Below are 27,748 nucleotides of genomic sequence, written 5' to 3' on the forward strand. Positions count from 1 at the left end.
AGCAGTTTAAAAGGCAATCTGTGCCAGTGGAAGGTTTTAAATATCAAAGAGACTTTTAAAAGAATACTTTCTCAAGTGGATTTGTGCTATTTGTAAAGGATTAAAGTCATTCACTGTTTCTTTACTGAAAATTTGTCTTCTCAATTAGTTACCATCTGGTTTTTCAGGCAGTTAAATAGGGGATTTCTAATGTTGAATATTTGTACAGATATCCTTACAGAAGCCAGAAAAAACAATTGCAGCATGGTGGCCCCACTTAACTCAAGGACCAACTGGCAATCACAGCACTAAATCTTGTGGCTCTGTTTCATTGCCCTGTGCCTTGGCTTTGCTGTGAGGTGACTCCACCAGAACCAAACATAGAATAGTCATGAATGTAAAGCAGTGCAGTGATGAAGCACAGCATCTGCTGCTGTGAAGTAAATATAAAATAAATATATTTTAGGCTATTGTATTTTCAAAAATGCTCTGCTCTGTAGGTGGTGTCACTACATACAGCAGTGACAATGACACTTGAATGTGTTGCAATGCTGGTATTATTTCATTTGACAAAACCATTGGATCTTTAGAGTGGAAATCAATGGAACTGTGCAGTATGTTGCTCTCTGTTCCCCTTCCATTCATGGAGCTGGGCACCTTCCCTGAGACTGCTACCTACAGTGAAGGTGGCAGTGCCCAGTAACCTTCCTCTTAGACTCTGTGGGATCCTTTAGCCCAGGAGAGAAGGCTGTTCTTTACCAATAAGGTAGGCAGTGAGCCTCTTGTACAAAAAGAAATCTGGATGTTTAAAAAAATCTGGATGTTCAAAGAAATAAAAATTTTTTCTTCATTCTTTATGATAGAAATTGCCCATGTCAGAAGACTAAACCTTTCTCTGTGAGATACTGTTACCCTTCTTCAAACACATACCTGTCATTTCAGACTCACTTCTGGGAAGTTAAACCTATAAATTTCATGTGTCATTTCCTTCTCCCCTTTTTCCAGTTTGAGCAGGAGAACCAGAGACTTGTTGGTGAGATGAACAATCTCTTCGATGAAGTCAGGTACAGTTTTCTGTCCCTTGACAGACAGTGGCCTGTGCTGGTCCCATGCCCCAGTCAGCCCCCGTGTGCAGGGCATTGGCTGCAGGACACCTGCCTGCTCCTGGGACAAATCACCAGTGCCCAGGAAAGGAACCATGTGCTGTCCCACAGTGTAAAGAATGGCAGCACTGGTTACATATGGAAGGCATTCTTACATTCTCCCTTATCCACATTTTAAAGTACTACATTTTCCATTTCTGTCCTGTTGTCTGCTGGATATCCAGATGGCAGTAGGGGAGGTGCAGAGGCAGGCAGTGGTGCCATCACTCTCCCCAGCTGTGCAGAACACCCAAACAGCTACTCAAGCTAGAAACTGACTTTTGGGTATCAGTCCTAGGCCAGGTGAACTGCACACACCAGAGTAGCATATGAAAAGGGTGTCAAAGTCAACTGCTTAAATCCCAGCATGAATGGTATTATATGAAATGAAAGAAGGGAGACAAGTGAAATACCTGGCAGTGAAAGCTGCTCACTGAGCATTTCTGGGGGTGCCTTTCCCAGGGCTTCACTGGGGGCTGGTTGTCTTCCAACCAGGCACTGTGTTATTGCTGCCTCACAGACAACTGACAGAACAGTGACCTCCTGAGCAGCCACTTACTGGGCTGGAGGGTCTGAATCTGCAGCAGCAAGACATGTTTGCGCTAGTTTCTAATGGAGTGTTTCTGTTCTTTGCCAAGACAAATTGAAGGAAAAGTGGTGGAAATCTCCAGATTACAAGAGATATTCACTGAGAAAGTCTTGCAACAGGTTAGTATAATTTAATACTAGAGCAGCAAATACAACTTAAAGATTTTCTTGGGGGCATTTTGGTCTTGATTGCCAACTTGTGAATATAAAATTAACAAATCTTTAATACAAACGTGAAGGAAAATACTTTTGTTTTTCAAATTCAAAATCAAGATATTTACTGTTGTTACTTATTAGAATGTACCAGGAATGGAAAATGAGAGATGTGTGTTAGAATGATCCCTCTGCCTCAGAATTGATGTTCTGTTAAATGTGTTATGTAACAGCATCCTTTCTGGAAATGTTGGCACCTTTTCCAAAAGAGCTGGAAAAATCAGACAGGTTAGATTTGACTCTAGATAAATGGGAGATTTCCTGCTGGTCTTGGTAGTTTCCATTCAGGTTCATAAAATCACCGAAAAAGAAATTACAACTTTAATGTATTACTCTGTGCCTTTGCATCAATGAAACAAAGATGTTAGTAATACCAGATTTTATTTTACTTTTGAGTTCTGCTTGTTCCCCAAGTCCTTGGAAGTGTTGTTTTTTGGGGTTGTTTTTGGGTTTGTTTTTTTTTTTTTGTAACATTCATTACTATTTCTCAATTTTATTTCTTTTTTAAACAGGAGACTGATATTGACAATATCCATCAATTAGTTGTGGGTGCAACAGAGAATATAAAAGAAGGCAATGAAGACATAAGAGAGGTAATATCTTGAAGTTGTGTTTTAGACTCATTTCTCTTAACTTTCAGTTTTTTCCAGGTGTTGCTTTTAAACAGCACGTGTGAGCTCGCCCATGGCACTGGTGCAGTGGGTGTTGGGTGTCAGGACAGGGGCTTGGGAAAACTGTTCAAGGTAGCTGAGCTTCTCAATGGTTCACACTTGCTTAGCATGATCTGAATAGCTACACAGGACTGCAGAAATCTACTTGGCCTCAGCAGCTTTTAAACATGAAGGTCACCTGGCTTGCATTTAAGCACCTGTGAAGTTTTTTTAAAACAAAGAAGTGATGGGCAGAAATTGCAGACTACGACTCTAAGACAGTGTTGAAATGGTTGAAACAGAATGCTGAATGTTAGCAGAAGAGACTCTGAACACCTCTTGCATGCTCCTAGTAAACAAATCGCTTCCACTTTTACTAAGTAGAAGGAAAGGTTGTTTTATTTTGAGAACTGAGATTACAATAAAAATGGAGTTTCTAAATTAGGCTACTGAGTAATTGGCTCACTTCTTTCTCCCTCCTGAGAGCACACAGAAAAGGTATTTCAAGGGTGAGTTGTCCACTGCTCTGCTCTTCTGAAAAATGCACCAAACATGGCAAGAACTGAAGCTACATTTTATTTCACTTTTCACATTTTTAGGTAGAACTAAGTTTCCTAAACCATACTGAGAAACAGTTGTGAAAGGTGGTAATATAAACTGTTACTCACATTAGTGTTTGTATCATATTAAAAAAAATTCCTTATGTAAATCTAAAAATCTCAATCTAAAAAAATGAGACCAAAAACCAAGTCCCCTGCTGGTCAATTTTGGAAAGGAGTAGCCAAGAAAAATACTGGCTCTGAGACTGAAATAAGTGACTGTGTTACCTCCAGAGGTGTCAAGGATTTTGTATTTGTTTGTTGTTTGATTTTGTTGTTTTTTTCATTTGTTTCAAGTCGGATCTTTATTAGAAAGATGAAGGCCTGATTCCTTTTAATCAAGGAATTTCACTTCTGAAACTTAGAACTAACTTTGAAGCATGTACTTTGCAATATAGCTCCTGGAGTTTGATTTGTGCAATTTTAAGATTTTGAGTGTGACTTCAGTGTGATAAATCTAAAGAGGTACCAGCCAACCTGACTTGTATTCACCTGAAATTAAGGTCAAATTTTGTTCTTTCTCTTGTGGGAGGGAAGGGTGATGCCACAAACAGGCATTCTGAGTTGCCACTGTTGAAATTGTATTTACTGGTAATGGTAACAGGGATAACTTTCCCTCACAGGCCATCAAAAACAATGCTGGATTTAGAGTATGGATCCTCTTCTTCCTTGTGATGTGTTCATTCTCCTTGCTTTTCCTGGACTGGTATGATAATTAATTAAACATATATTGGCTCCATGCTCTGTTTGTAAATGTTCTGACATTTTTTTAGTGGAGCAGGGTATAACAGCATACCTATGTATTTTATGCATTTTCTCATACCTCTATGATGGAAATGTTTTCCAGTAAATAAATTGTGCACATATCCATTAGTACATTCATTTTAAATCCCTGTATCAAATATAAAACCACACTTATCCTCTGGAGAACACAAAAATCTTTGAAAGAGCTGTGAAGAAAGCTACAAGCTGGAGCAGACCTAACAGAAGAAAAAGCAACAGTACTGGTTTTGTCACAGCCACCCACCTGTGCTGTGGGAAGTCCAGCTCCCATCCCAGAGCAAGAGAAAACTGTTACTGTGCAGCAGCATCTACGCTGTCTCAGGCGTTTATTTCATCACACCACTTCAGTACACAGTGAGCACTTTGCACATAAATGACCTTTACTTCTAATCCTTTGAAACTACTTGTCTCAGAAATCAGCTTGATCTAATGGTACTAATAATGATAAGGAGTCAAGGAGAGAGCTTTACTTGTAAGTGAAAAGAGAGAATACAACACAAACAGATTGTGCAATGAAACAGATGTTCTGGGATGCTGGAATAAAGCCAACGGATAGACAATTCAACTCCTCAAAAGTACTAAAACCTGGGAGCAATCTGTTAACTAAAAAAAGTCTCAAAACCAAGTGTAGATAAGAGTCAATAAACTCCCTCCTGCTTAATCAGATGGAAAATGGTTTTGACTTCGAGAAGCATAAACAATCTGTTTCTCCTAGCTCATAAGGCTTACTAATTTTTATTGTTTATTGTTATGAGGAGAAAAAGAAGTTGTTTCTCATCAGTATTTACTTTTGCATTAAAGTTTTTATTGTCCTAAATTTAAGGGGAGGAGATGTATCGTGAATCATTTCTATTTAGAACAGTTTTGGGAAACAGACCTTTCCATCCTGTAAGATCTGAATGTCCTCTATAAGTATGCTGATATGAAATGTGTGTGTTTTCCCATCTCTCTTCTGAAATGTATATTTCTTTACATTTTATGCAACAGGTAGCATCTTTCTTATTCTTTACTATGCATAGAGTGAAAATGTCAAAAGTTACATGTGAATCAATTGCATTCAATAAAGCAGATACCTGTTAGAAAATGCAAACATGGTATGTTTTAAAGATCTTCACATAAGCTTAATATTTTTAATTGCAAAGAAAAATTTGGCACATAGCTTATTGCTTCTTAGGCATTCCACATACCATGATGACTTAATAAAAGCCTTTCACAGCTGCACTGCGTAATGCACATTTCCTATCAAATTTAGAGCACTGAGTCATAATGGTTATTTTTACTGTATTGGGATGACAGGCTTCTGCTGGAGAAAACCAGAAGTAGATCTGACCACATTTGTTCTACTACAAATCTTGAGAAACAGCTTTTACTGATGTTTTCCCCTTAAAAAAAAAGGAACTTTTGACATGTCCACTCTCCCTTGTCCCATTCAAGTTACATGAATAAAAAAGGCAACTTGCTTGCCCAGATGCTTCACACTTTTGTATATTAAATTAATAAGATGTCTTTTTATAATGTATATTTAAGATTTATAATAAAAATGAAAACATGATTTCACACAAAGAATAGGTAAGTTTGTAATTACAATGGAACTTTAACGTGCATCCACAATACTATGTTCTTCTACATCTTTTCCCCTCCCAAGCCATACACAAACAGTTCTACTCTTCACTCTCTTTCACATGGAGCTTTAACAGCCAGTTGTGGTATCTAACACGCTACTGTTTCACTTGTGATGCTCCATGTTTTAAAAAGTATCAAACTGCAAACCATACATAAACAGAAAGCTCTTTCTAACTAATAAAAAGGGAAAATGTGATGTAATACAGGAGAAAATTTAGACATATTACTCCTTCAGCTGTATCCAACAAATGACATAGTGGACTACATGTACTGTGAATAGGCTTTCTGCGTCTTCAGTATGATCAAAAGATGTCATTTCTCATTAGAACATCCTGAACTGTATATTTTTTACACTATCCTCAACACCCACCACTAAAACTGCCTGTGTTTTTCCATAAGTCTATCTAGTTTGTGTTTCAGTGCACATCCTTACCAAGATGCTAAAGCCACAGTGGAAATGCAGTTAAATCCTGCTGACAGCAATAAGAAAACATTGAGCATGCCTTGTTGCAGAGAACTTCATTATCACTTACAAAAACAGGAAAGGAAATGGAAGGAAAAATGCGACCTGACAGTTTCTTTCTCCATACAAGTCATTACATTATGCCCCGATGTCAGTGCTGACTATCGTTCCTGCTTGAGCCCAAACTAAACATTACTTACAGCTTTCAGCTAAACAAGAGATCACTCTAGTTATGGCTGGGGTGTTTCAGTTTGCAAAATGACAAAGAATTCAAAAACTTAATAAATTAAGTATCTGTTCAGACAACAGAACACATGATTTATCTAAGGTTCAAGCCCTGAAAATCCAGTGACAAAATCTATCAGTATCCAATAAACTGCAAGAACATATCTAACATTGGATTTTTTTTTTTAACATTGAAAATGGTGTCAAAGCTCTACAGCAATGCTGATATGCACCTGGGGTTATGCCCATGAATGTTCTGCAGCAAGTTTTTGTTTTCACTTTTTTCTTTTTTTTTTTTTTGCAAAGCAGTATCAGCAAACAGAAGCAGTTACACCATAAACATGAGTAACCTCTAAATTATCCATAATTATATTTAATGAAAAGTTCCTTAAAGTCCCTTAGTTACCTTCAAATGACATAGTTTTAATAATTAGCTTATCATACTAAGCTGATTTCTCAGCAGCTTCAGTCTCCTGTTCAGAGAGTTTCTCTTCTGACAGTACTGTCATCCAGGGGGACACGGAGCGCGTGATGGTTTGTTTGGCCAGGTTGTAGTGGTTTATGACCGTGTAAAATTTCCCTCGAGCACTGGAGTCTTGTTCAGAGTAGTAGTTTTCCAAGCCAGCTGGAATGCACTGATTATTCTGAAAAGAAAACCCATTGCTTAGGTTTCCGATACAGCCCCCCACACACATGAAGTAGATTAGGTTTTTTTACTCTTTTTCTTTTTAAGCCAAGAGTCATTCTCTGTGCACACTCTCTGTGAGTCAAGATGCAACATACATCAATTAACTACAGTATTGTCCTACAGTGTTCAAAATGTTCTTCCCTGCAGTCCTTAAATTACTCATGCATTTGCCAGGAAGACCAATCTGGGTTTATATATCAGAATAATTAACATACAAGAAATATGCTTGCTGAAAATCATTTTGAAAACATATTCAGTCTCCAGTTCCAGCCACATTTTGCTGTTTATTCCTGCCCACCAAATTCCAACTGTTTGGTTTACAATTACAGCTGTCTGTATTGCACTGTTAGATTAACTTCAGGCAATTTGCCCTGGTGTTTGCAGTCTGAGGGACAGAAATTAATACAGATATATTGCTGCCAATGTATGAACAGTTTTACAGCCCAGTAGCTCACACATTATAGGGAAAACTCTGTGGGTGGCCAAGCATATGTGGAAGTGTGTACACACATACAAAATACTTCACTCCTTATTGTCAGAAGATGTAGTTCAACAGCAGGCTTTTAAAAAGCTCTCTGGAGCTGTGAGACTAAATTATTTCATTTCCCAAGACTGTAGGAGCACTAAATAGAACCTGTTAGATGCTCAGAGCTTTGGAAAGTGAAATAGATAATTTAGAGAGTAAAATAAAAGTCAAATCCACTTTGCTGTCATCTTAAAAGCCAAAGTGAATGTGGCTGTGCAGTGCATTTGTTGCAGGGATCATCCAGGAACTCTTCCAGTCACAGTGCAGGAAGAGCCTACAGAGCAGCTCGTTGCACTGAAGAAAAAAGTTATTTAGGCATATACTGTGGCCCCCAGCTTCTGCCCCAGAAGGTCTTGGGGCCTCTCTGCAGGTCCTCTTGCCACACTGGCCAGTCCAGGCAGTCTTGCCTGATACTTTACTATGTCAGGGCAGTCACCTGAGCAATTGAATTGACTCTTGTAAGCCAGAAGTAGCTGCAGCTTGAGAAAAAATTCATTTAGTAATTTCTACTCTGGCTGTTTTGAAAGAAATAGGGTATTCAGTCCTCTTGATTCCAGCACCAGAGGACTAAAATTTATAATACTACAGCACAGCAGCTTTGAACTGCTGCTGTTCTCCCACTCAGCAAACAGAATTTTATATTGGGAATTTCTCAGCAGAAAAACACATGCAAAAATTCCATGGGTTTCAGGACCAGATTCTACCTCAGAAGTGTCCACATTTACTTCTGAGTTTACTTTTGTCCATGTCAAAAAAAAAAAAAAGGCATAAATAAGCACAAGTAACAACTCTTTCAAATGGTTTTAAATAATAAAGCAAAAGATGAGTGAAGACCCAGCAGACAGTCTTGACTTAATACAAATTTTGCCTCCTGAAAAGGAAAAAAGTCATCAAAAGGTATCAAAGAAGAAAGGAATACTTGTCAAAACAAGAGGCCCACAGGTAGTCTCAGAACCTGTCTGCGCCTGACAAATTCCATCTCGTGGCACATGTGATGGCTCAGAGATGCCTGGCTGCCACAGGACTGGCAGCCTCCCACAGGCAGCACCTCACTGGCTCAAACAGAAGCCTCAAAGCCTGGCAGACTCACAGGAGTGCCCAGATTTTCCACAGCCACCCTGGTTCCCTTTATCTGTAACCTTCTGTCAAGGTAGCAGCTGGGACAAGTCTCCCTTCTCAGTTTTGTTGAAGTAGACCACAAAACAGATGGGATTTACCCCTGGCTAAACAGCACCTGTGGCAGTTCAGCACTGTAACTCAACAGAGGCTTTCCTGTGCTCATAGTCAATGCTTGTGCCAGCTGCAAGACTGGGACCTAGATTTATAAAAACATAATCCAGGAATATGGAATAGAGCTATTTGAGATGCATATTCATACACATCAACCATGTCATCTTCTGGAAGTATTATCCATGTTTTATCTGGGATAACTGACACTACTTCTGATGTGATAAAATGACTAAGAAGCACATAGACACAGACATATGTGTAGTGATTATTTCACTTAGTCATGGGATGTAATCACAATTCTAAATATTTAAAGTGGGGAAAGGAACACAATCCATTGAACTAATGAAATCTGCCAAAGAAATTCAAGCAAATATAATTATTAGAGCTGAAGACAAGCCAAGATTAATGACAGTCTGAAAAAAGCTACAGAATCCTCTGTTGATTTCAGAAGCAATTTGCTTTGTAGTAGGCAAAAATGACTCAGTGATGTTTTTTGGTTTCTTTTTTTTGAGGGGGGGGTTGTAGTTACAAACATGCAAGACATCTGACAGAAGTGCCTTAAGAAACAGACATCAGTTTCCCTCCTGACTGCATTTTTGCTCCTGGGATTTCATGCTTCTAGAAGAGATGGAAAACAACCTCTCCTTTCACTCATTGCCCCATGCGTACTGCCTAAGGACAGCCCTTTGGATTAGTGCCCAGTCAAACCAAGCCATGCAGCACTCAGTGACTGAGTGATGGGAAGATGGGAACTGCTGCTGATTCTTACCCTGCCACTTTCAGCTATGTAGAACATTTATTTCCATCCTTTTTATTTGTTGCCATGGTTCCCAGGTGAGAGAAGAAGGAAGGCCATGAGGAGAAACTGGGATGCTCCAGAGTGACTTGCCAGTCTTTTTTCTTTTTTTCACAACCCTTCTATTTTGGAAATTACTTACAGGTTATGGCCTTTGATGCCAGAGAAAACCCTGGTTGCCAGTCTATATCTGGCTGAATTAAGATGATTCCTTTTGTTCCTTTGAACAAGACCCCAGTGGAATTCACTTATAAATAGTACCTTCTGTCACGTTAACTTTGCTGGGTCAATAATTCCCAATTTAACAGATGATGGTGTGGTCCTCAATGCACTGAAGTGACTTTGCTGAACTGCCCACAAGTCTGTGTGAATGCAGGTGCTTTGGCAACAAAAGCTAAAGGGTAACAGACACAGTACAGAACATACTGAAACCCTGGGGAAATTCTTCTGGATGTAAGTGCACTCAGGTTTTTGTGGTGAGTCTCACCAGGAGGTTCTGATGAGTGCTCCAGAGAAGCAGTCTGCACAGCAGCAGTACTGAGGCTGTCTCAGAGAGCTTCAGCAAGCACAGAAATGAGAGTGCTGTACAAAGGCAAATGAGCACCTTTTTAAGCACACCTTCATGCCCTGGAGGCGTAGTACAGCAGAGAGCTTTGGAACTGCTCCATGGATGAGAGCATCAAAGCAGAGAAGAGAGGCTGACTCAGAGCTGTGGTTAGCTCAGCCTTTATGCAGAGATTCCTGCAGCACCAGGCTTCCTGAGGCAGGCACACCTTTGCCCTTAACCAGGAAATCACATCAGCATCTAAAGCCTGGGAACATCCAGGCCGGGTAATCTTGTTGAGTCCACCTGAAACATGAAGCCAGTCCACAGAGACACTGGTCACAAGGTGACAGACTTCATGTGTCCTATGACATCTGTGCCAAGCTATGCCATCACATATCATGGACTCTCCCAAAAAAAAGACACAAATAACTACAAAGTCATCTTAACAGTGGTAGTTTTCAGGCTTTGTGTCATTTGCCAATATCCTTATTGCAGAATTCTTTCTTAAAAGAGGTACATGACCAAAGATGCTCTGTCTCCTAGCATTATGCCATCAAGCAGCTGGAAACAAAACACCAGCTCCAAGAAAATCAACAGGAGAGTAACCATGATGCAGCTCTGTGTATGTGCTGCACTTTATGAACAGAGCATGAGCTATGGGACATTCTGCCTAACTTCTGTCCCAAACACAGGACCACAAAGAGAGAAACACAACCAGACTCTGGTCACTGGGCAACTGAAATGTAGCTGAGAAAGTGTTCTTTCCTTAACTATTTGTGACACTGGCAAGAAAAGCCACAAGAAGCCAGAAAGCTGCAACTCAAAGGAGAGGACAGCTTGGTGTGAAAGGAGGCAGAAGCAGAAGGCTGTTGCTAGACTCACACAGGAACATGTCAGGATCACATCAAGACAGGCTTGAAAGGAACATAACAGTCCATATTCCAGACTGTTCAATGCCAAAAGAAAGCTTAGGGAAAAAAAAAAGGCCTACTGTCCCCTGAGACATGAACACAGAGGGGTTTCAGTGCCTGTCTGAGGCAACACAAAAAGCCAACAGCAGAACCAAAAGCTGGATGTCCTGAGTTACAGCCAAGTATTCTAACCACAGTATCTTTTGCCCTTGAACAAAGGGGAAGCAGTAACCAACTGAATGCTTGAACCTAAATTAATCCAGAAGGGCATCACTGTTTATAATTTTGAACTAGATTCTTGTAAGATATTTATGTGCTTGAAGTGACAGATAAAATCCTGAACAAAATTGTTGAGGCAGCCATCTCTTCTTGAATCCTTTTGAAGTTCATACTGGGCACCCTTTTGATTTATTACATGACAAAATATTATTAAAAAAACTAAAGGGAATAATGCCATTATCACTGCTACTTTTCCTACCTAATTACAGCCAAGTTCAACTCTGCTAAATTTACAACTGGGAAGTCAATGTTACTTTCCTGACTTTCAGTCCAGGTCACAGCAAAGGAGCCAGCACCACCATCTCACACAAATAAAGTGAGCCCAGCCTCCTTTTGGTTAGAACCACTACTTTTTACAATAAATGTGTTTTCCCTTTTTTGGCATCACTTTTGGCAGTAGGGCTCAGAGGTCACTGTTCTAGAACAAGAAGTTCTTAGTACAAAAATAACCCTGAAGTAACTCTACTACTCTTAATGAGAACATCACTCTACTTTTTCTTTGACACATATTCCAGATTTTTTTCTCCACATTTTATCATTTTCTCATTTCCTAAGACACCGTAATTTGGAGGAACGTGCATCATTAAACCATATGACCCATAAATGAGGGCTTTGTCCAGACAACTGCAGTTTGAGAGACACAAGTGTTTAGACTTTTGCTATATTTTCAATGTTTAAAGCATTAGCAAAATCACATTATTAATACTGTGCAATAGTACAACTTCAATTATAAATTACAAAGCAAAAGCACAGCAGGAAGCACACTAACCTATGTAAAGAAACACCAAATCTATGCAATACATCATGCCTTAATCAAGGTTATGCCTAAAACAACACAGAATATTCCATACTGTACTGTTTTTCTAGAATGGGTATGCAATTTACCTTGAAAACAAATCCTTCTGGACAGGTATGATCATACTTGTAAACCTTGTAGACTACCAGAAATACAACACACGTTAAGAATGCAAGGGCAAAAAGGACCAGCACGGTTACCTGTAAAGAAAAATAAAACACACTTATGTTAGTAATGCACTGCTTGTTCTATTGCTGCTGGTTACTGCAGGCAGCAGAAGCCAGCTCTGAATGCACTGTACAGTAAAATCAGGCAAAGGATAAAACCAGCTGCTTAATTATTGAGGGAGAACAGAGAAGCAGCACCTAAGTGCTTCCACCCTGCCCTTCTCAGAAGAAAGAGGATCATCTGGGCAGTACACATTGCCTGTGCACTGCAAGGCTTTTTTTTAGTGCATTTCTGTTCAAGGCACATGAGGCCAGGACACACCAAGGCAGCTTGTGTCTGCTGTTTTTTCAGTATGTGGATGATGTAAGTCTAAGTCTAGTTTATGTCAGCTGCTAAGCATGTTTGTTTTCCCTGTGCCTGTCCAGGAATGGAGTCAGGTGACAGTAAGTTAGCACAGGTGTCATCCAGAGGTGACTTGCAGGGCATGGACAAAGTCATGGCAGCCCTCTCTTGTAAGCATTAGAGGTCATTGCACCTGCTCTGAACTTAGGGGCAGCTACACCAGTAGTCTGCATTCTTGGTTGCTCAGTACTCCTTAATTTGTAGGTTGAAACAGTACTTGTTCATCACACAGAGCCTGTACAGGAGTAGCTGACTGCCAGATCCATGAGGAGACACCCCCTGTTGGACACTGGGCTGGCCTCCAGGAGTTTGTGGCACCTCTTCCCACAGGGCTCACAAAGAAGCCTTACACACAGCCTGGCATGGCTTTTCACCTTCAGTACCTCTCTGCCCCTGAGCTTGGGCTGCAGAGAAGTCCAAGACACACCTTAGGACAAAGCTGAAATCAGTGTCAGGATCAAGCTAACCTTTCCCAGGTACAAACTCTGAGCAGCTGGAGACCAGCAGCCTTCTGCTGTGTCACAAGACAGAATTACATCACCCACTGATGAGAGAAAGCACAACATTTTGTCTGGCAGTTGCAGTACAAAGCTCTCTAAATCAGATCCATTTTTGTGGAAGGTTTGAGTGAACAAACAGCATTCTTTACCTGGGAAAGTATCCCAGATGTGTGTTTTTATTATTCTAAAACTTCTACTGATAGACAAAATAGTAGGTCATGGAGACTACAGAGTAAGACTGATTGAGATTAATTTTCTTTTGGCAAGTTAGAAAGAAGCAGGCATGTGCTACAGCATAAGAAACAGTAATAAACAGAAACAAACAAGATTATATTATTCATTTTTTAAAACAAAGCATAATATGATCTAAATTTGAAGTAAGATGAGTAAACCAGCTATATACACCTTCTGAAAAATGAATTTAGACATATCAGGGTCAATTAATTGAAACAAGAATAATCTGGTATTTGAAAAAGCCAAATCAACAAAGAATTGTAGCTTTGCCTCTTGGTAAAAACAACCACCATACAGCCTCCTTTTGGTAAAGCTCTGAACTAACAGTTTGCAACATTGCAAGCTGTGTGTGGCAGTGGTGTTAGGACATTTCAGGACAACAATAAACTTAAGGGACTTGTCATCCTGTGAAAGCAAATCTCTTCATGGGCAGACAACAGCAAGTGCTGTATTTCTGTCTGAATCAAGGTTGAGTAGTGTGTGTTGCTGAAGCCAAGGATTTAATAAGGATTTTTGATAGAAAAAAAATAAGCAAAAAAAGGGAAGGCTGGAGTAGAGGCAAGGAGAACTGCAGATCAAAAAGTAATTTAGCAGCAGAAATGCAGATATTAATGTAACAATTGAAATGAGACATGGAACAACATGTTTAGTTTCTCAGCTGTCATTGGAGTACAAAAAGAAAAAAAATTTCTTAATTAACCTCTGAAAACATCACACTGACAACAATTTTCATATCTAATTAGCCTTTCTCCAAGTTCATTACTTATTTGCATACACAAAAATTAGCATGTATAGCTCACACTGTCTTGTCAACATTGTATGTTCTCCTTACATCTCCCATGCCTCCATTCCCTGCACGAATCCAAGAGACAAAGTACATTTTCACCTTCCTTTCTGGCCATTCTCTGTGGCCCAGTTTAATAACAACCAATGTAACACTCCTACACATCTCAGCTGTGGCCTAGCTCAGCCCTTCCAGCAGGTTTTTTATCAGGCTCCTGGCTCCACAGAGCCTTCAGCAAAGGCTGCTCCCTTCAGGAACACAGGCCTGTGACATGGGACACGGGCATCAGGCACAGCTGCTGTGGCACAGATCAGCTCAGCTCGTATTTGTCGCCACCACGGATAGGAGCTAAGAGTTTTAAATGTTTTGAGAAGTACTCTTGAAAAATATATTTGAAAATATATCTGAAAAATACTCTATAAAAGTATTTAAACTGTGTTTCCTGGCCCTTCTACTAACAGCCAGTAGTAGAATTGCAATATTATTTCCACACTGTAACCATTCAGTCATACAGATGAGGTCTCAGGAACATAGTGAGGCAACATACTAACAAGCTGCTTTGTAATTGAGACTAAATGTTAAGATAGTAGAAAAAACTGTATTTCCACAGTCATTGCAGGATCACTCTTCAAAGCTTCAAAACTGCTCTGAGAAGTCACTGCTTTTTAAAAAAAGATAAAAGCCCAGTGTTGAGTTGATTGCTGGAGCCAGGCAAGCTGCAGAGCCATGGCCTCGGGTGATTTGCTGAGACCCCGTTTCAGTGGCAGTGTGAGGCTGTGGGTTCCCACTGCTTCTACAGGTTCTTCCATTGCCACACAGTCAGCCATGGGAAAAGTTCTCAGGGGTCCTGCTTCAAAAATATCACAGAATTTTCTCTCTCACTTATTCTATTTCTTAATGTTACTAATTTTGGTATTAACATGTAAATTTTTACTCTCATTATCTCCAGTGATTTGCAATCACACTCCATTTGCAAATCCCTAATCAAGTAAGCTCTTGTCTCCTTCCTATTAGGAGAGAAGCTCCCTTCTCTTACCACCCTTCAGGATACAAGGAACTTCTATTTAAAGACAGTTGCAGATGAAAATGGCACAGATGGAATCTAGCAATGGATTTCTTTCCAGGGTGATTGCCATCACCTGTTAATCCAATCCACTTCTCCCTTTTAAATTGAAAATCCTTTTCTTTCTTCTAATAGACATTTCTCTTCATTCTCATAACCCACCCCACTGGCCCACAGGGACCACTTCTGAACCTGAGGCAGTCAGCTTCTCTCCCTAACACACTGCAACCCTACCTCTGTGCCTCACCTCCAGAGCCCTCTCTTCCCACATGCTTTTCAGAGATAAAAGCATGAAAAAAGAGAAGACAACAAGCAGCTCTTCAGACCACAAGCAACCCCAAAGCTGTCGTGGTATTGCTTTCTTCTATAGCAACTTTGCACCCTCACTATAAACTACAGTTATTTTCTCCTTCTTCCCAACACACTACTCACAACTTGCCCTCCTCCTCAGGCAGGAGCAGCTGCCATGCATGCACAAGCACCACTTCCCTTCCTCTGGAAGGAAAGCTTCAATCTCCTTTTTTGTGGGAGCCAGCTGGCAATGCAGGACCCCACACAGTACATTCACAAGCAAAACTCTTGTGAATTACTGTGATCATTCACTGCCATGGTACATCCTGCAGAACTCCAAGGTGACTGTCACACCTCAAGAGTGATGGGCTTTTAAAATACTTTTCTTGAAGTAACTATAAGATAGGACAAACAACCATTTCTTTTAACTAGAAATCCAAAGTGTGATTTTGCCTTCATCTTGAGTGTGACATTTAAAGTTAGTTTTAAGGGGATCTGGCAGCAAAACGAAGCAAACAGAGAAGATGACAAGATATTATGTATGTGGCAGATTTTTGAATAGATGGTAAGTGAAGAGCAGAAGAAGGACAACGTCTAGCCAGAAGCCATTAGAGTAATCAAAATGAGAGATGACTAATGAATGAACTAAGCATACCCAGAGCAAAAAACCTGTCTTCAGACTCTGTAAGCAGTTAGCTAACAAATGAAACTCACCATATCTGACAACTACACTATCATGTAAACAGCTTGTGATAAGGCCTTTACCATAAGATTGAGCAGATCTTCCCCGTCAGTCCATGCTACTTTGCCTCAAGACTACAAGACTATAGACTATAATGACTACAAACCATATTTTCTCTGCCTGGCAACTGCAGTCTCCTTCTTCCTCACTCCACTAATGTTTATTTGGACTCCCTTTTTAATCAAGCTGGAATACTACAGCAAAACTGTACCAATAATGCCAGCTCATCTTCACACCCTTTCCTGGTTGCATTTCAAGCATGCACAAGTCTACCCATTTTGCTCCTCTCAGCTCCATCCTTTTGCTGTTTATTTTATCCCACTGTCCCATTAAAGCCTGGGTACAATTAATTTCTCCCCTGCCTTCACTTCTACTTGTCTAATCCTTCCTCTTGCTCGAGATTCTTTCATTAAGCCACTCATACTGTGCTGTTCTGCACCACGCCTTCCTTCGTGCTTTTTCTTCTGTCAGCACCCAAAGCCATGTGGAAGCATTCCTCTTATTAGAAGAACTAACAGGTTATGCAATGATTTTCACTGCTCAGTCACTGGCTCTTGATCACATCTCCTCTCTGCTCCACATCTATGCATTATCTATTTCAATTGCAGAACACAACTTTCATTTCTGATAGGTTTGTGAAGTGTGAGGCACAGACTTGCTGCCAGCCCTGAACAAGAAGAGTGAAAACACACACAGCACCTTTCATGGGAAATGATTTAGAGCCAATTAATGCTTTGCTCACCAGTAAAGTGCAGAGGCCTTTGGGGTAAAATATAGCAACTCTGTACAACTACTTAGGACAGGAAATTAAGATTATTTCTATCCAATTTAAACTACAAGTGAATTTTAGGCAGACAGCCTGTAATTACAATAGATTGTGTCTGGCTACATCCCACAGACAAAAATTCGTAAAACATTGCATTGACTTTCTTGCTAATGGCCATGACCTCCATTTCACCTCTCTCCACTAAAATCCTGCATCTCCAGCTACACAATGCCCTCTACCAGCACATTAGAGAACACAAAAATCAGCTTTCCACTTATCACTGCTTCTGCAAAATTATGTCCTTGTTTGCTATTACCTCAGCCTGTCCCTGAAAGTTTAACTGAAAAACATGTCTGAAACAACACACTCAAGGATTAAGAAATGTTAAGACATTGAAAATGGCAATGTGAAAGAAAAAAGGAACATTTACATCTATACATGCAACATTTGACTCATATTCATTTACAGAGCAATGCAAATTACACAGAACACCCTGGTGCAGTGCCTTGTACTTGCTGTGGGAATGTACAGGATGATCTGTGACTCCAAAAGACAATCAGGTGCCTTGTTTCAGAAGAGTATTTCTAATATTACATGTCATGTTTAGCTCTATGACTGGTATCCATCCACTGAACTCAACTGCTTCACCACAACATTCCCATTAAAACTTTGAGCTCAAAGAGGATGATGGTTTGGGGGCAGATTGTACAGAAAAAGTAGTAGAAATCAAAACACTGTCCCTCTCAAACAGAAATGACAAAGAGGAGAGAACTGTCTTGGATGCTTACCTGGAGATAGCTGGGAGTAGCAGCAAAAAATGCAAAAAAGGCAGGCAGATTGATGAGGACAGGAAGAGAAAAGAAGCTACAGAACCAGAGCTTACTAACAGCGACAGTGCCAGACAACAGGAGCAGTCTGCAAGGGAATTGATTAATGAAACCTGAGGGACACACTGTTACACAAAAACAGGTTAACAAGGCACTGGCCTTGAGATCCTAGAGCTGCAGCTTAACTCAGCTGTTCATGGCAATGTTCCTGTCACCTTCTATCACACAGCACCATATATTATATTTCTTAACAGGGATCTGAGGAAGCAGTTCAAGAAACCCTGTAGCACCAAGATAAGAATCTTACTACCTTCTCATACAAACCCAGAAGATACTACTGCAGGCCAGGAAAAAGGATGCATAATGTTATTACAGCAGAGGAAAGGTTATTTAAGTGATGCATCTGGAGACATCCAAAGCATCATCTGTGTCACCTGTGTGACTGGTTCTGTTCCAGTAAATGGGTTTCTAATGGAGACTGTGGCAGAGGACACCTGACTTATAGCAGGGGAGCTGTGTTAAGCATCCACTCTACTTAAATCTTCCAGTTCTGACTACAAAATTCCTTTCAACCAAAAATTTAGCAGGAGGATTGTCAATGTCATATCAAAGAATATCAAACATTAAAAAAAGGAAAAGTGACAGTTGCCATGCAGTGCCTTTACTTGCATCAATTACTTTAAAATAATTGTTACACTGAAAGAACTACCTCCTTTATTTTTCTTATTTGAAGTAGTAATGAAAAAATGTAAAGCCTGCCAAACACTTATACTTGTGAGTAACTTTAATCCTGTGAGTAGTTCCACTGGAGAAACAGAACTACTAATGACACTAAGTACCTGTCACTCTTCCAACACTAAGTGACAGACACAGAATCTACTTAAGGAAGTGATACCTGTACAGGAATCAGTTGACATTTCCTGCTCTTAAAAGACTTTTAAAGTGGAAGCAAAGAGCTACTCATCACACAAAGTAATCACACAGCAGCAAAGAGAGAACTGTTTTCCTTGCTTCTGATTATTTTTGCAGCAATAATCACTGGCATTACTAAGAAGAGGTAGAAAATTGTTGAGGCAGAAACATGTTTGAAGGATGCCCCTTTTAAGACAGAAAAAAGCCCTGAACAGTTAGATATATGGTGCTTACATTTTTGCAGTCTTAAAGTGACCAGGTAAAACTGCAAGAACTGATCTTGAAGTTTCAATTCCTCTTCCATAACTTCATGCAGACATTTCATCAGCTGACTGCTACTTGATAGTACACAGTTTGCATGGTCTTAGCACAGAGATAAGCTTGAGGCTTTGCCTCTGCAGTTAGATGTATGTAGAGATGTCAAAGATAAAGTCAGAAGAACTGAACTGCCTTTGAACAGAAACCAAAGGCTGAAGGCATATCACAGCTTGGGTTGATTTAAGGGTTTGAAATTTATTATGAAAAATCAGTGTTTGTTTTCAAAATACCTCTAAATGTTCTTTAATGATGTTTTCTCAAAGACAGAAAAAAAAGTCGTGCTTTGCTACAACAGATTTTTTTAATTGTTGTGTTTGTACACAACTGCCAGCTGTAGCCCAATCAGTGGGTGCCACAGCAGACATCCCTCTACAAAATCCAACTGGGGGTTGTAAAAACACTGTTCTGTCAATGGGGGAGGCAAAGGTTTGGCCTTGGGTAACTCAGACCATCAATTTTCTTCTGCCCTAACATCCTCCTATGTCCTGGTTCACAAGGATCCTGTGTTACTCTGCAGAGTGGACAATTTACAAGAGAGAAAAATCTGCCTTGTTCAAAGCCACTTTCCAGATGTTTTCCAAAACCAACTCCCTACGTCAGCCTACACTGTTCAAAGAACAAAAGCAAGACATCTGTTTCTCAATGGGAAAAAATCTTAAGTGAAAAAATCACACCTTCCTTGGTGTGGTTAGAGCCATAAAAGTAAATTAAGACAACAGAGTTCTCAGAATCGGGAAATCTTCACATTCTTTTGAGACATTCTGATCTGAATTCAGAATGTGGCTTCATAGAGGAAAATTATACTTGCAGTTTTCTTTGAAAACATCCTCAGCTCTGTTATAACTGTGGTAATGTGAATTGAATGCAGAAAAATACATTTTATAATTGATTATTCACCAGGTGCTAAAACACCAAATTATCTACGTGACATATGCAATGCTGGAGTGACTTCATTTGTTATAATGTGTAACTTCTCAAGAAGAACAGCTTTGGACAATCTGCACTGCTGAATCCCAAAAATGAAGTCTGCTTTGTCATTATTTAAGGAGTACATCCTAGAATACACATGTGAATTATTTGTAAATATGACTGACTCACTTGCTTATTTTTAGCACAACACTTGGGCTGTGTCTTGTGGCAAGCTTGTGCATTGGTGATGTACCATACTGAAGTCATTAAAATGGCATCTGAAAGTTTTTTCATGAACACAAGCCAAAGTCAATATCTCACCAGTTAAATAATGCATTTCATAATTACAACAAATATTTAATTTTCAAACAAATATCTTTTTGCTCTCTCAGAATCAACAGCAGAAGTTAACATGATGGTTCACAATTAATAAGGACCCAGGAGAAAACCTCACACAATCAGTACTTTTCATCTACATATTTATGGAATGTTATCAACTATTCATGTAATATTTATTACTGGGAGTGGTGAATATGACAGTCATCCCCGCTGAAGATCTAGTCAGTTTTCTTTAAAATGTTGCAAGCAGCATAATTACATTTTAAGATTGTTATATAGAGATTAAGGGACATTTTTAGGACCTGAATGTTCTGCATGAACATGGTTTTCAATTAACTGAACAAAAATTTTCCTAACTGATCAATCCCCATACTCTTCTCTGGAAACCTAGACTTACAGCCACAATGTGAATCACCCTGCAATTCCCAAGAGACAGCAAATCCTACAGAAACCTCTCTCTGATGCAGCAGTTACCTAGCAGCAAAACCTAGCAACCCTCTAGTATGAGATTAATCCCAGAGCGATCATCATAAAGTAACATCTAAAGGATATTTTATTGAAGTATGCCATCCAAAGGTATATAAAAATGCAATGCAAAAATCCTCAGGCTTTTAGCTGTTCAGCTACACAAATTAGAAAAGACTACCCAACAGCACAACAAGCTATTTATTTGTTTTCAGCAAGGTCTCATTTGCTCAGCTTTCCCAACAAAGACAGAGAACCCCCCCAGGTTTACAAAAGGATGCACAAGCCTTTTAAATGTGCCTAAGATATTCAAAACCTTTCCTTAGCTACCGTTTAATGTTCCAGCAATTAAATCCCTTGGGCCTACTCCTAAACCATAAGTGCAAAGTTCTTCAGGTGTAGGCTCTGCTCAGCTGCTTGGAACCAAAGTCCTATCAGGGCATTCAAACTAAAAACTGCTTCTCTTTTCTCTTCTAGACACAGTAAGCATTTTCCAGTCACCTTAGTGTGACCAGGACACACACAAAGACAGCCTGACATAAGCTCTCCTTGTTCTGAGCTGTCTATTTGCATTTACCCTACCCTCCTCACCTGAGAGGAAGGGGATTGCTCTCAAGGACTGGAACCATGGTGACAGGAGGATAAAGAGAGAATGTAGCATTTTCCCTGAGGAATGGCATGTCCTTGCCCCAAACCAAGGAAGAGGAAAAGCTGGAACTAGGATTCTTATCTCCTTGGTAAAACCCTACCACACCCCATCACATCTCTTCTTGGGTGTGTGGGGCTCCCCACACAGCTTCACTGCATGGCTGGAGACCACCAGGTGAATGGCACTTAAAACATTTGTCGCAGCAACACTCTGCAAAGTTCCTTTCCAAATATAGTCTAATCCCTCCTTGAGCCTTCACTTTGTTTGTTTAGCATGCTCTGATTCCACTGAGAGCTGCATATACACTTCTGAAGGTCAGCTTGGGCCTGGGCAGCTTTTAGAGCACAGCTCTGGCACAACAGTACCAAAATCTCTGCGTGTGCCCTAAAAGTCCTGTCATGCAGAGAGAGTTTAGAAATGTGCAGTAGAAAGGGAATTCACACCTTTACTGAAACTCTCTATTTTCCCCTCATACTAAATATTAGGCTTTCCAAAGGTATTTGCACTTGTGAACTGCAGAGTGTGGATGCCTACTGCTTAAAAATGTTTTGTATCCTTGGGTAAGATGCCAAATTAGAAGCACTGGAAACCTGCAGTCTTATTGTTAAAAGGACAGGGGAGCACGAGCTGAAGTGCCAACCTTCCTGCTTTGCTTTAATTACCCAGAACAAGAAAAACTATCTTCTAGTGGGAAGGGAGAAAGGATATTCAAGCCTTGCATCAGATAAGTCCTCAGGTTCCCTATGGGACTGATGAAGGAAGTAGTAAGGGTGAGGACACAATCTGAGTCAGATTCTTTCTGAACTGCCATGTGACAGTAACAGGCATCACCAAACCATAAGATTAAATGGGACCAGGAAAACTGATAGGAAAGAGCTCTGATATATATCCCTGGGTTGCCAAATCATATATTTAACTATAAAAAATACATAATGGACAATGACAGTGCTTTTAAGAGAATGGTTTGGCAACAGTGATAAATAAAAAGCCAAAAAAAAAAAAGAAATGTTCTGGTGGTTCTTGTCCTTCAACACAAACAGGAGCTTTACCCATGCCATGAGCACTCCCCTGTGCAGCCCACACACACCCTGGCAAGGCAGATTCTGGAGCCCACACACTGACAGAAATGCCTTTGGAATTCATCTGCCAGTGAGGGATTACAAGCAATAAAGCTGCAGGATTTGATTTTGTTTCTAATTGTTCAATTTTGAACTATTATAACATTGAATTAATTTTTCTCATGTCCAGCTATATCCACAACAGGCACTCTGTTATAGCCAGTTCTGACTACAACCAGCAATTGATTTTAAGCACTTCTGCAAACACAACTGAGACATTAACATCTTCACATAGCACTGCTTACCTTAAACCTTTCTGAAACCCCTTCAGTGATGCTGATTGTGAATTCAGCTATTTTAGGAGTACGGAACTTTCCCTTCTTGCGGTCAGGTTCATATTCTGTTTTTGTTTTGACCACAACCTTTAAGAAAAAGAATCAATCACAAAACTGTCAACTAAAGCTGACCACAAAAACCTTAATTATTCTTTAACTCTTCTTTTATCTGCTACAAGCACATCTAGCACCATATCTTTCCCCTCCCCACTTTGTGTAATTCTTCTTTGAAAGTGCAAAATTATTTATTCCTTTTTCCAGTATATCAATCATCAACTAACTTACCTCTCAAAGTGGTTTTGATGGACCTACAGCAAGACTTGTTATGCAACAGTTTCACAAAGGTTCCATTTTTTCATCTGTGGTGATACTGTGCTCTTATACTAGGCAAGGATAGGTTAAATCCAAATCATGGACCTTCCCACTTTGGATAGTTTGGAAGTAGCTACCTTCATTTGCTTCAGGAAATTCCATTAATGGGATTTCAAACTGGACACCAACAGAAGATTATTGAAGACTACCCATAAAAATCTTACAGATGACAATGCCATGTTCTTTGATGGCAGGATTTTGAGGTTAAACAAAAGTGAAATAACCCATGTAGTCTAGTTGCCATTCACCATGTGATAGACTATGGCCCTTGGCATTCTTATTTTTAACATCTAATTTCTGAATTATCAGCTGCAAGCAGCAAGATGCACACGAACCCTCGTTAATGAGATTTCTTCAAACACCCAAGGCTCTTCAGTTTATTCCTTGCTATGAACTACTGCCCCAAGCTACACAATTTAGCACCTTAGCCCTATTCCCAAAATACTCACTACATCAGTTGTATCTCTAGTGTTCTCCTAGGCATTCTAATCATACAAAATTTTCACATACCTAACCTATTTGCCTCATTTTTGTCTTCTGCATTTTTCAGGAACTTTTCCCAAGTATTATTCTCAAACTAGGGTACAGTTTATTGTAGTGATGGTGCTATTACAATTTGCTCCATTTCCTCTGTTTTTCCAAGGAATAAGTATCTACTCTTTTAGATTTTTGAAAATCAAATTCTATCTTTAGCACAGCCCACAGTACTAATAGCAAACACATTAATCACAGAAAGGCCTGGCTTGAAAGAGATCTTGAAGATTATCTTGTTCCAACTCCACACCCCGAGGTAGGGACCTCTTCCACTAGACCAGGCTGCTCAGAGCTCCGTCCAGCCTGGCCTTGAACACCTGCAGGGATGGGGCATTCCCAGCCTCTGTGGGCCCTATGCCAGGGTCTCTGCACTCTCACACTAAACCTTCTCTCTGTTTAAAGCCATCCCCTTGTCCTGTCACTACAGCCCCTTGTAAACAGTCTCTCTCCATCCTTCTGAAATTAGGATGGTGACACTTCAGGTAGTCAGACACTGAAATGACAAACCTTGGGCTCCCTTCTTCCCACTGCCCTGAGTGATAACTGGAATGTGTAACTGTACCTGGACTCAGTACTAAAAGTTTATTAGAAACTTTCACAGTATTACACATACTTGTTCAGGACATAAGTTTAAAACCAACTTACCTATTTTCAGTTATAATTAGTAAGATAGTAGTTATCACCTATTTAACTTTATAGCTGCCCCACAGATCATGGAAGTTAACCACCTGATGATTTCTGGAATGCTTTTTAACATCTTAGTTCCCTTCCTCCCCCCTTTATGTTACATAATCTCAGGCAACTCAAATCACATTCAGCTGACACTGAATGTACAGTTCTAACTGCTTGGTTATGTAATGTCTTCTTTTGTTTAACATATCTAAATATGAATTTAAATCACTTCATCCCTTTAATTTAGAAACTGTCAAAATCATCAAATCCTTAGCACTGTAGTCTCTACTGTTCAAGAAGTTATACTTCACTGCCATGCTGGAGCCTTGCAAGTGGATAATAACCATAGACATATGAAGAACGTACTTCTATTCATTATACATGAGGGTCTGCATACTTCAGAATTTGATCTGTGTGTCAATCTTTTCTTAATACAGCTTCTTTTTTTCATGTCAGTTGCTCTGCTCCTGCCTTTGAGTCTCTAACAACCAGTAAAGAGACACTGACATGACTAACCAGTTACAGAAGGACACCAGCAGGACCAATAAATTTTATTTTCCCCCTCTATGTTTGCCAAAGGAAAAGAAAGCTAATATACAATTGGACAGTGGCAAGTAGAAGAGCCAATCAAATATCCCTTTATTTAAGTTTCTAGCTTAGCTGGACATTTGCTTTCATTCAAGGCAAATGCCAAACAGGTGGGAGGAGTTCTGCCCATTCTAGTAGGAGCAAACGGGCTGGCACAGAGCCCCTGGGCTCACAACAGAGGCTCTGCTCAGGTTAAAGCCATTACTATGCAGATCCCTCATTCTGCTTAGCAGTGCAGGAACAGAACAAATCCCTTTGGTCACTGGTCCCTGGTAATCGGTTCTATCCAGTCACCAGTTGGCAGATGTATCAGACACGGTAAGACTTAGCTTGTTCTAAAGCCTTAGGGTGTGATTTTGTCCTCAGTTACAAGATTTACACCCATGTAACTGAGGGCATAAAATGGACCCTCAGGCTCCTGAACAGCTGTTATGGCTTATTGCATTTATGCCTGCCAACTGGTCACCACACACAACACAGAATGCTGTTGATAGCAATTAAAATGGAGGTCACACATTTATTTGTATTGCCTACAAGCAGCACACTACCAAGGAAAATTTTACAAGCTAAAACTCTTTACCCTAACTTCAGATTATGTGCATTTTTTTTGAAGTTTGAGGAATGTATAGCTATCAGTTTATCTACAAGTAGAATGCAGCTTGTGGAAGACATAAGGCAAAAAATAAAAACTGTATGAAGACCACAAAGCTTTTTATTAGCAGATGCACGTGGGAAATTACAAGTAAGAATCTTATTAAAACAGGATACTGAAAACCCTGAAAAAATCCTACTCCTTTGTGCCTCATGTGTAGTAGCACTTACTGAATTCTTTATTGTGAGGACAATAAACATATTTACAGGCTATCACCTTTCTAAATCTTTAAAATTAAATCCCTAATAATCAAGACATTTAATGAGCAATGCAGGAAGTACACTTCCCCTCTTGCATGTAAGCAGCTCACTGGACTGCCCCCTTCCAGCTACAGAGGATATCTGAATCACCTATTTGGAGGATTTTTTGAACAAAATAAATTGCCAAGGAGAAAACTCAGTGGCCTGTTCTCATCTCATTATTTCAGCTTGTCTGGGGTTAGCATTAGTTTCTCACTGAAGCACAGAAGGAAAATGGAAGTGCTCTCTGTTGCTAGTATGCCCAAGCCCATCTTACAGAGAAATAAGGCAGGGCTCTATTCCCCATCAGGGAGGCATTTTCTAGACAGAGAAAATCCGTATTATCCACAGAGAACACACAGGAGACCTTCCAGATGCAAGAGAGAAAAATACAGAATAGGAAGGGTTATGACAATACAGTATAGAGAAGCTTGCATTTGTATAGTATATGTTTCATATAGCAGCACTAAAATCTCGACATGCCCATTGCTAACATTTCACACTGATTTTTAATGCAAATCACCATTAGTGGATTTTCATGAGCTTAGCTGTTGGGGTTTTTCCCTAGAGGTAACTAGCATGCCTTGAAACACCCCATATTTCTTGTCGTTCCTAAGCTGCTCTCTACCCATGACCTATTCTTTTGTTGTTTGCCAGAGATTTGGGTGTGATTCTCCAGGGTGGAAACTAAAGCCTACTGTACCTTATCAGGAGGTGGGAACTGGAGCTGATTGACATCCAGGGGTGTGATCAGGGGGATGGTGTCAAATCCATCCTCCAAAAGGGGCTGCTTTGTGCTCTTCTCGCTGAAATTATTCCCCAGTTTCACCATTCTTCCAGGATAGAGGGATTTTTCTGCTGGCACACACAGGCACACACGCAAAGAAATGCAAAATATCAGAAACCAGACCTTTTCCCAGCCCTCGGGCGACCCGAAATACCTTCTGGAAAAAAAAAAATTAAAATAAAAAAAATCCGCGTTGCTCGCTATGACTCGGTTAGCCACTGGCGTTCTGGGAAGTACGAACGACGACCAGACCATCTACTATGAAAATTAACAAAACCCCATGGCACCACGCACACAAAGCAGCACCCAAACCCCCGACGCGCCAGCGCGGTGCGAGCGATGCCGCCGGCACGGCCCGGTGCGGCACCGCCCGCAGCCCGCGGAGGGCTCGGAGCCGCATCCCCATCGCCATCCCCAGCGCTGCCCTCGCCCCATCCCCGGCACTCACCGCCGGCTGCCGGCCCTGGCTCGGGGCGCAGCGATGGCGGAGCGGGGGGCGAGGCGCGGCCGCAGCGCCGGGGCCGTGACGCAGCCGCCGCCTGGCTGAGGCAGCTTCGGAGCAGCAGCGGCAGCAGCGGCAGCACAAAGGGGCCCGCGGGGACGAGCGGGCGGCGGCTCCCCCAGCCGGCGATGGCGCAGCGGCAGCAGGTGGAAGGGGCGGCGCGTCCCGCCCGGCCCCCCTCGGCCGCCCCTCCCCGGGCGGGGCCGCGCCGGGCCCTGCGCTAGCGGGGCTGGGAACCGGGAGCCACCGCCCTGCCCCGCTCGGTGCTGCTGGGGCCCGGCACGGAGAGCTCCGGCCGGGGCAGTGGCGGTGGCTGGGGCGCGGAAGCTGCGCTACATGAGGCGGCGGCGGCGAGGGACCCCGGCCGCTGAGGGGGGCGAACTGCGCACCCTCCGGCCGTTCCTGAGGGGAAGGGGAAGGTGTGCGGTCAGCACGGGGGAGCCCGGCCGTGCCCGCTGTGCCAGGCGGGCCATGCCAGCCCTGGGACCGGCGCTCGCGTCACTCCCGGGCAAAGGCGCTGCAGAGCCTGGCAGCCGGGAGACAGAGGACATCTTACAGGCTTCGGGCGGAAAAAAACCCAGTGATTCGTATTCACTGCGCTG

At 41.1% G+C, this 27,748-nt stretch overlaps 2 protein-coding genes across 3 annotated transcripts in view; one reads left to right on the top strand and one right to left on the bottom strand.

Annotated features, from left to right (window-relative positions):
* The window catches only part of STX18 (syntaxin 18), a 59,285-nt gene extending 53,774 nt beyond the window's left edge, over positions 1-5,511 (top strand). Inside the window, exons 8-11 of the mRNA XM_064711782.1 lie at positions 985-1,043; positions 1,760-1,829; positions 2,435-2,515; positions 3,795-5,511. Of these exons, the coding sequence (XP_064567852.1) occupies positions 985-1,043; positions 1,760-1,829; positions 2,435-2,515; positions 3,795-3,890 (306 nt within the window). The 3' untranslated portion in view covers positions 3,891-5,511. The remainder of the gene's footprint in view (positions 1-984; positions 1,044-1,759; positions 1,830-2,434; positions 2,516-3,794) is intronic.
* Positions 3,126-27,311, bottom strand: NSG1 (neuronal vesicle trafficking associated 1). Of its 2 annotated transcripts, none has more exons than XM_064711784.1 (5): positions 27,093-27,311; positions 26,561-26,715; positions 22,771-22,887; positions 12,128-12,238; positions 3,126-6,909 (listed from the first exon to the last, which is right to left on the bottom strand). In XM_064711784.1, the coding sequence occupies exons 2-5, from the start codon at positions 26,687-26,689 to the stop codon at positions 6,709-6,711; spliced, it is 558 nt and encodes a 185-aa protein (XP_064567854.1). In that variant the 5' UTR covers positions 26,690-26,715; positions 27,093-27,311; the 3' UTR covers positions 3,126-6,708. The 2 variants fall into 2 exon arrangements, with proteins under 2 accessions (XP_064567854.1, XP_064567853.1); XM_064711783.1 differs by having other exon boundaries at positions 26,561-26,712; positions 27,093-27,309.
* Between the last annotated feature and the right edge of the window lie 437 nt (positions 27,312-27,748).

Source organism: Zonotrichia leucophrys, chromosome 4 (assembly GCF_028769735.1).
Source record: "Zonotrichia leucophrys gambelii isolate GWCS_2022_RI chromosome 4, RI_Zleu_2.0, whole genome shotgun sequence".
In the NCBI taxonomy this organism is placed as follows: Eukaryota; Metazoa; Chordata; class Aves; order Passeriformes; family Passerellidae; genus Zonotrichia; species Zonotrichia leucophrys.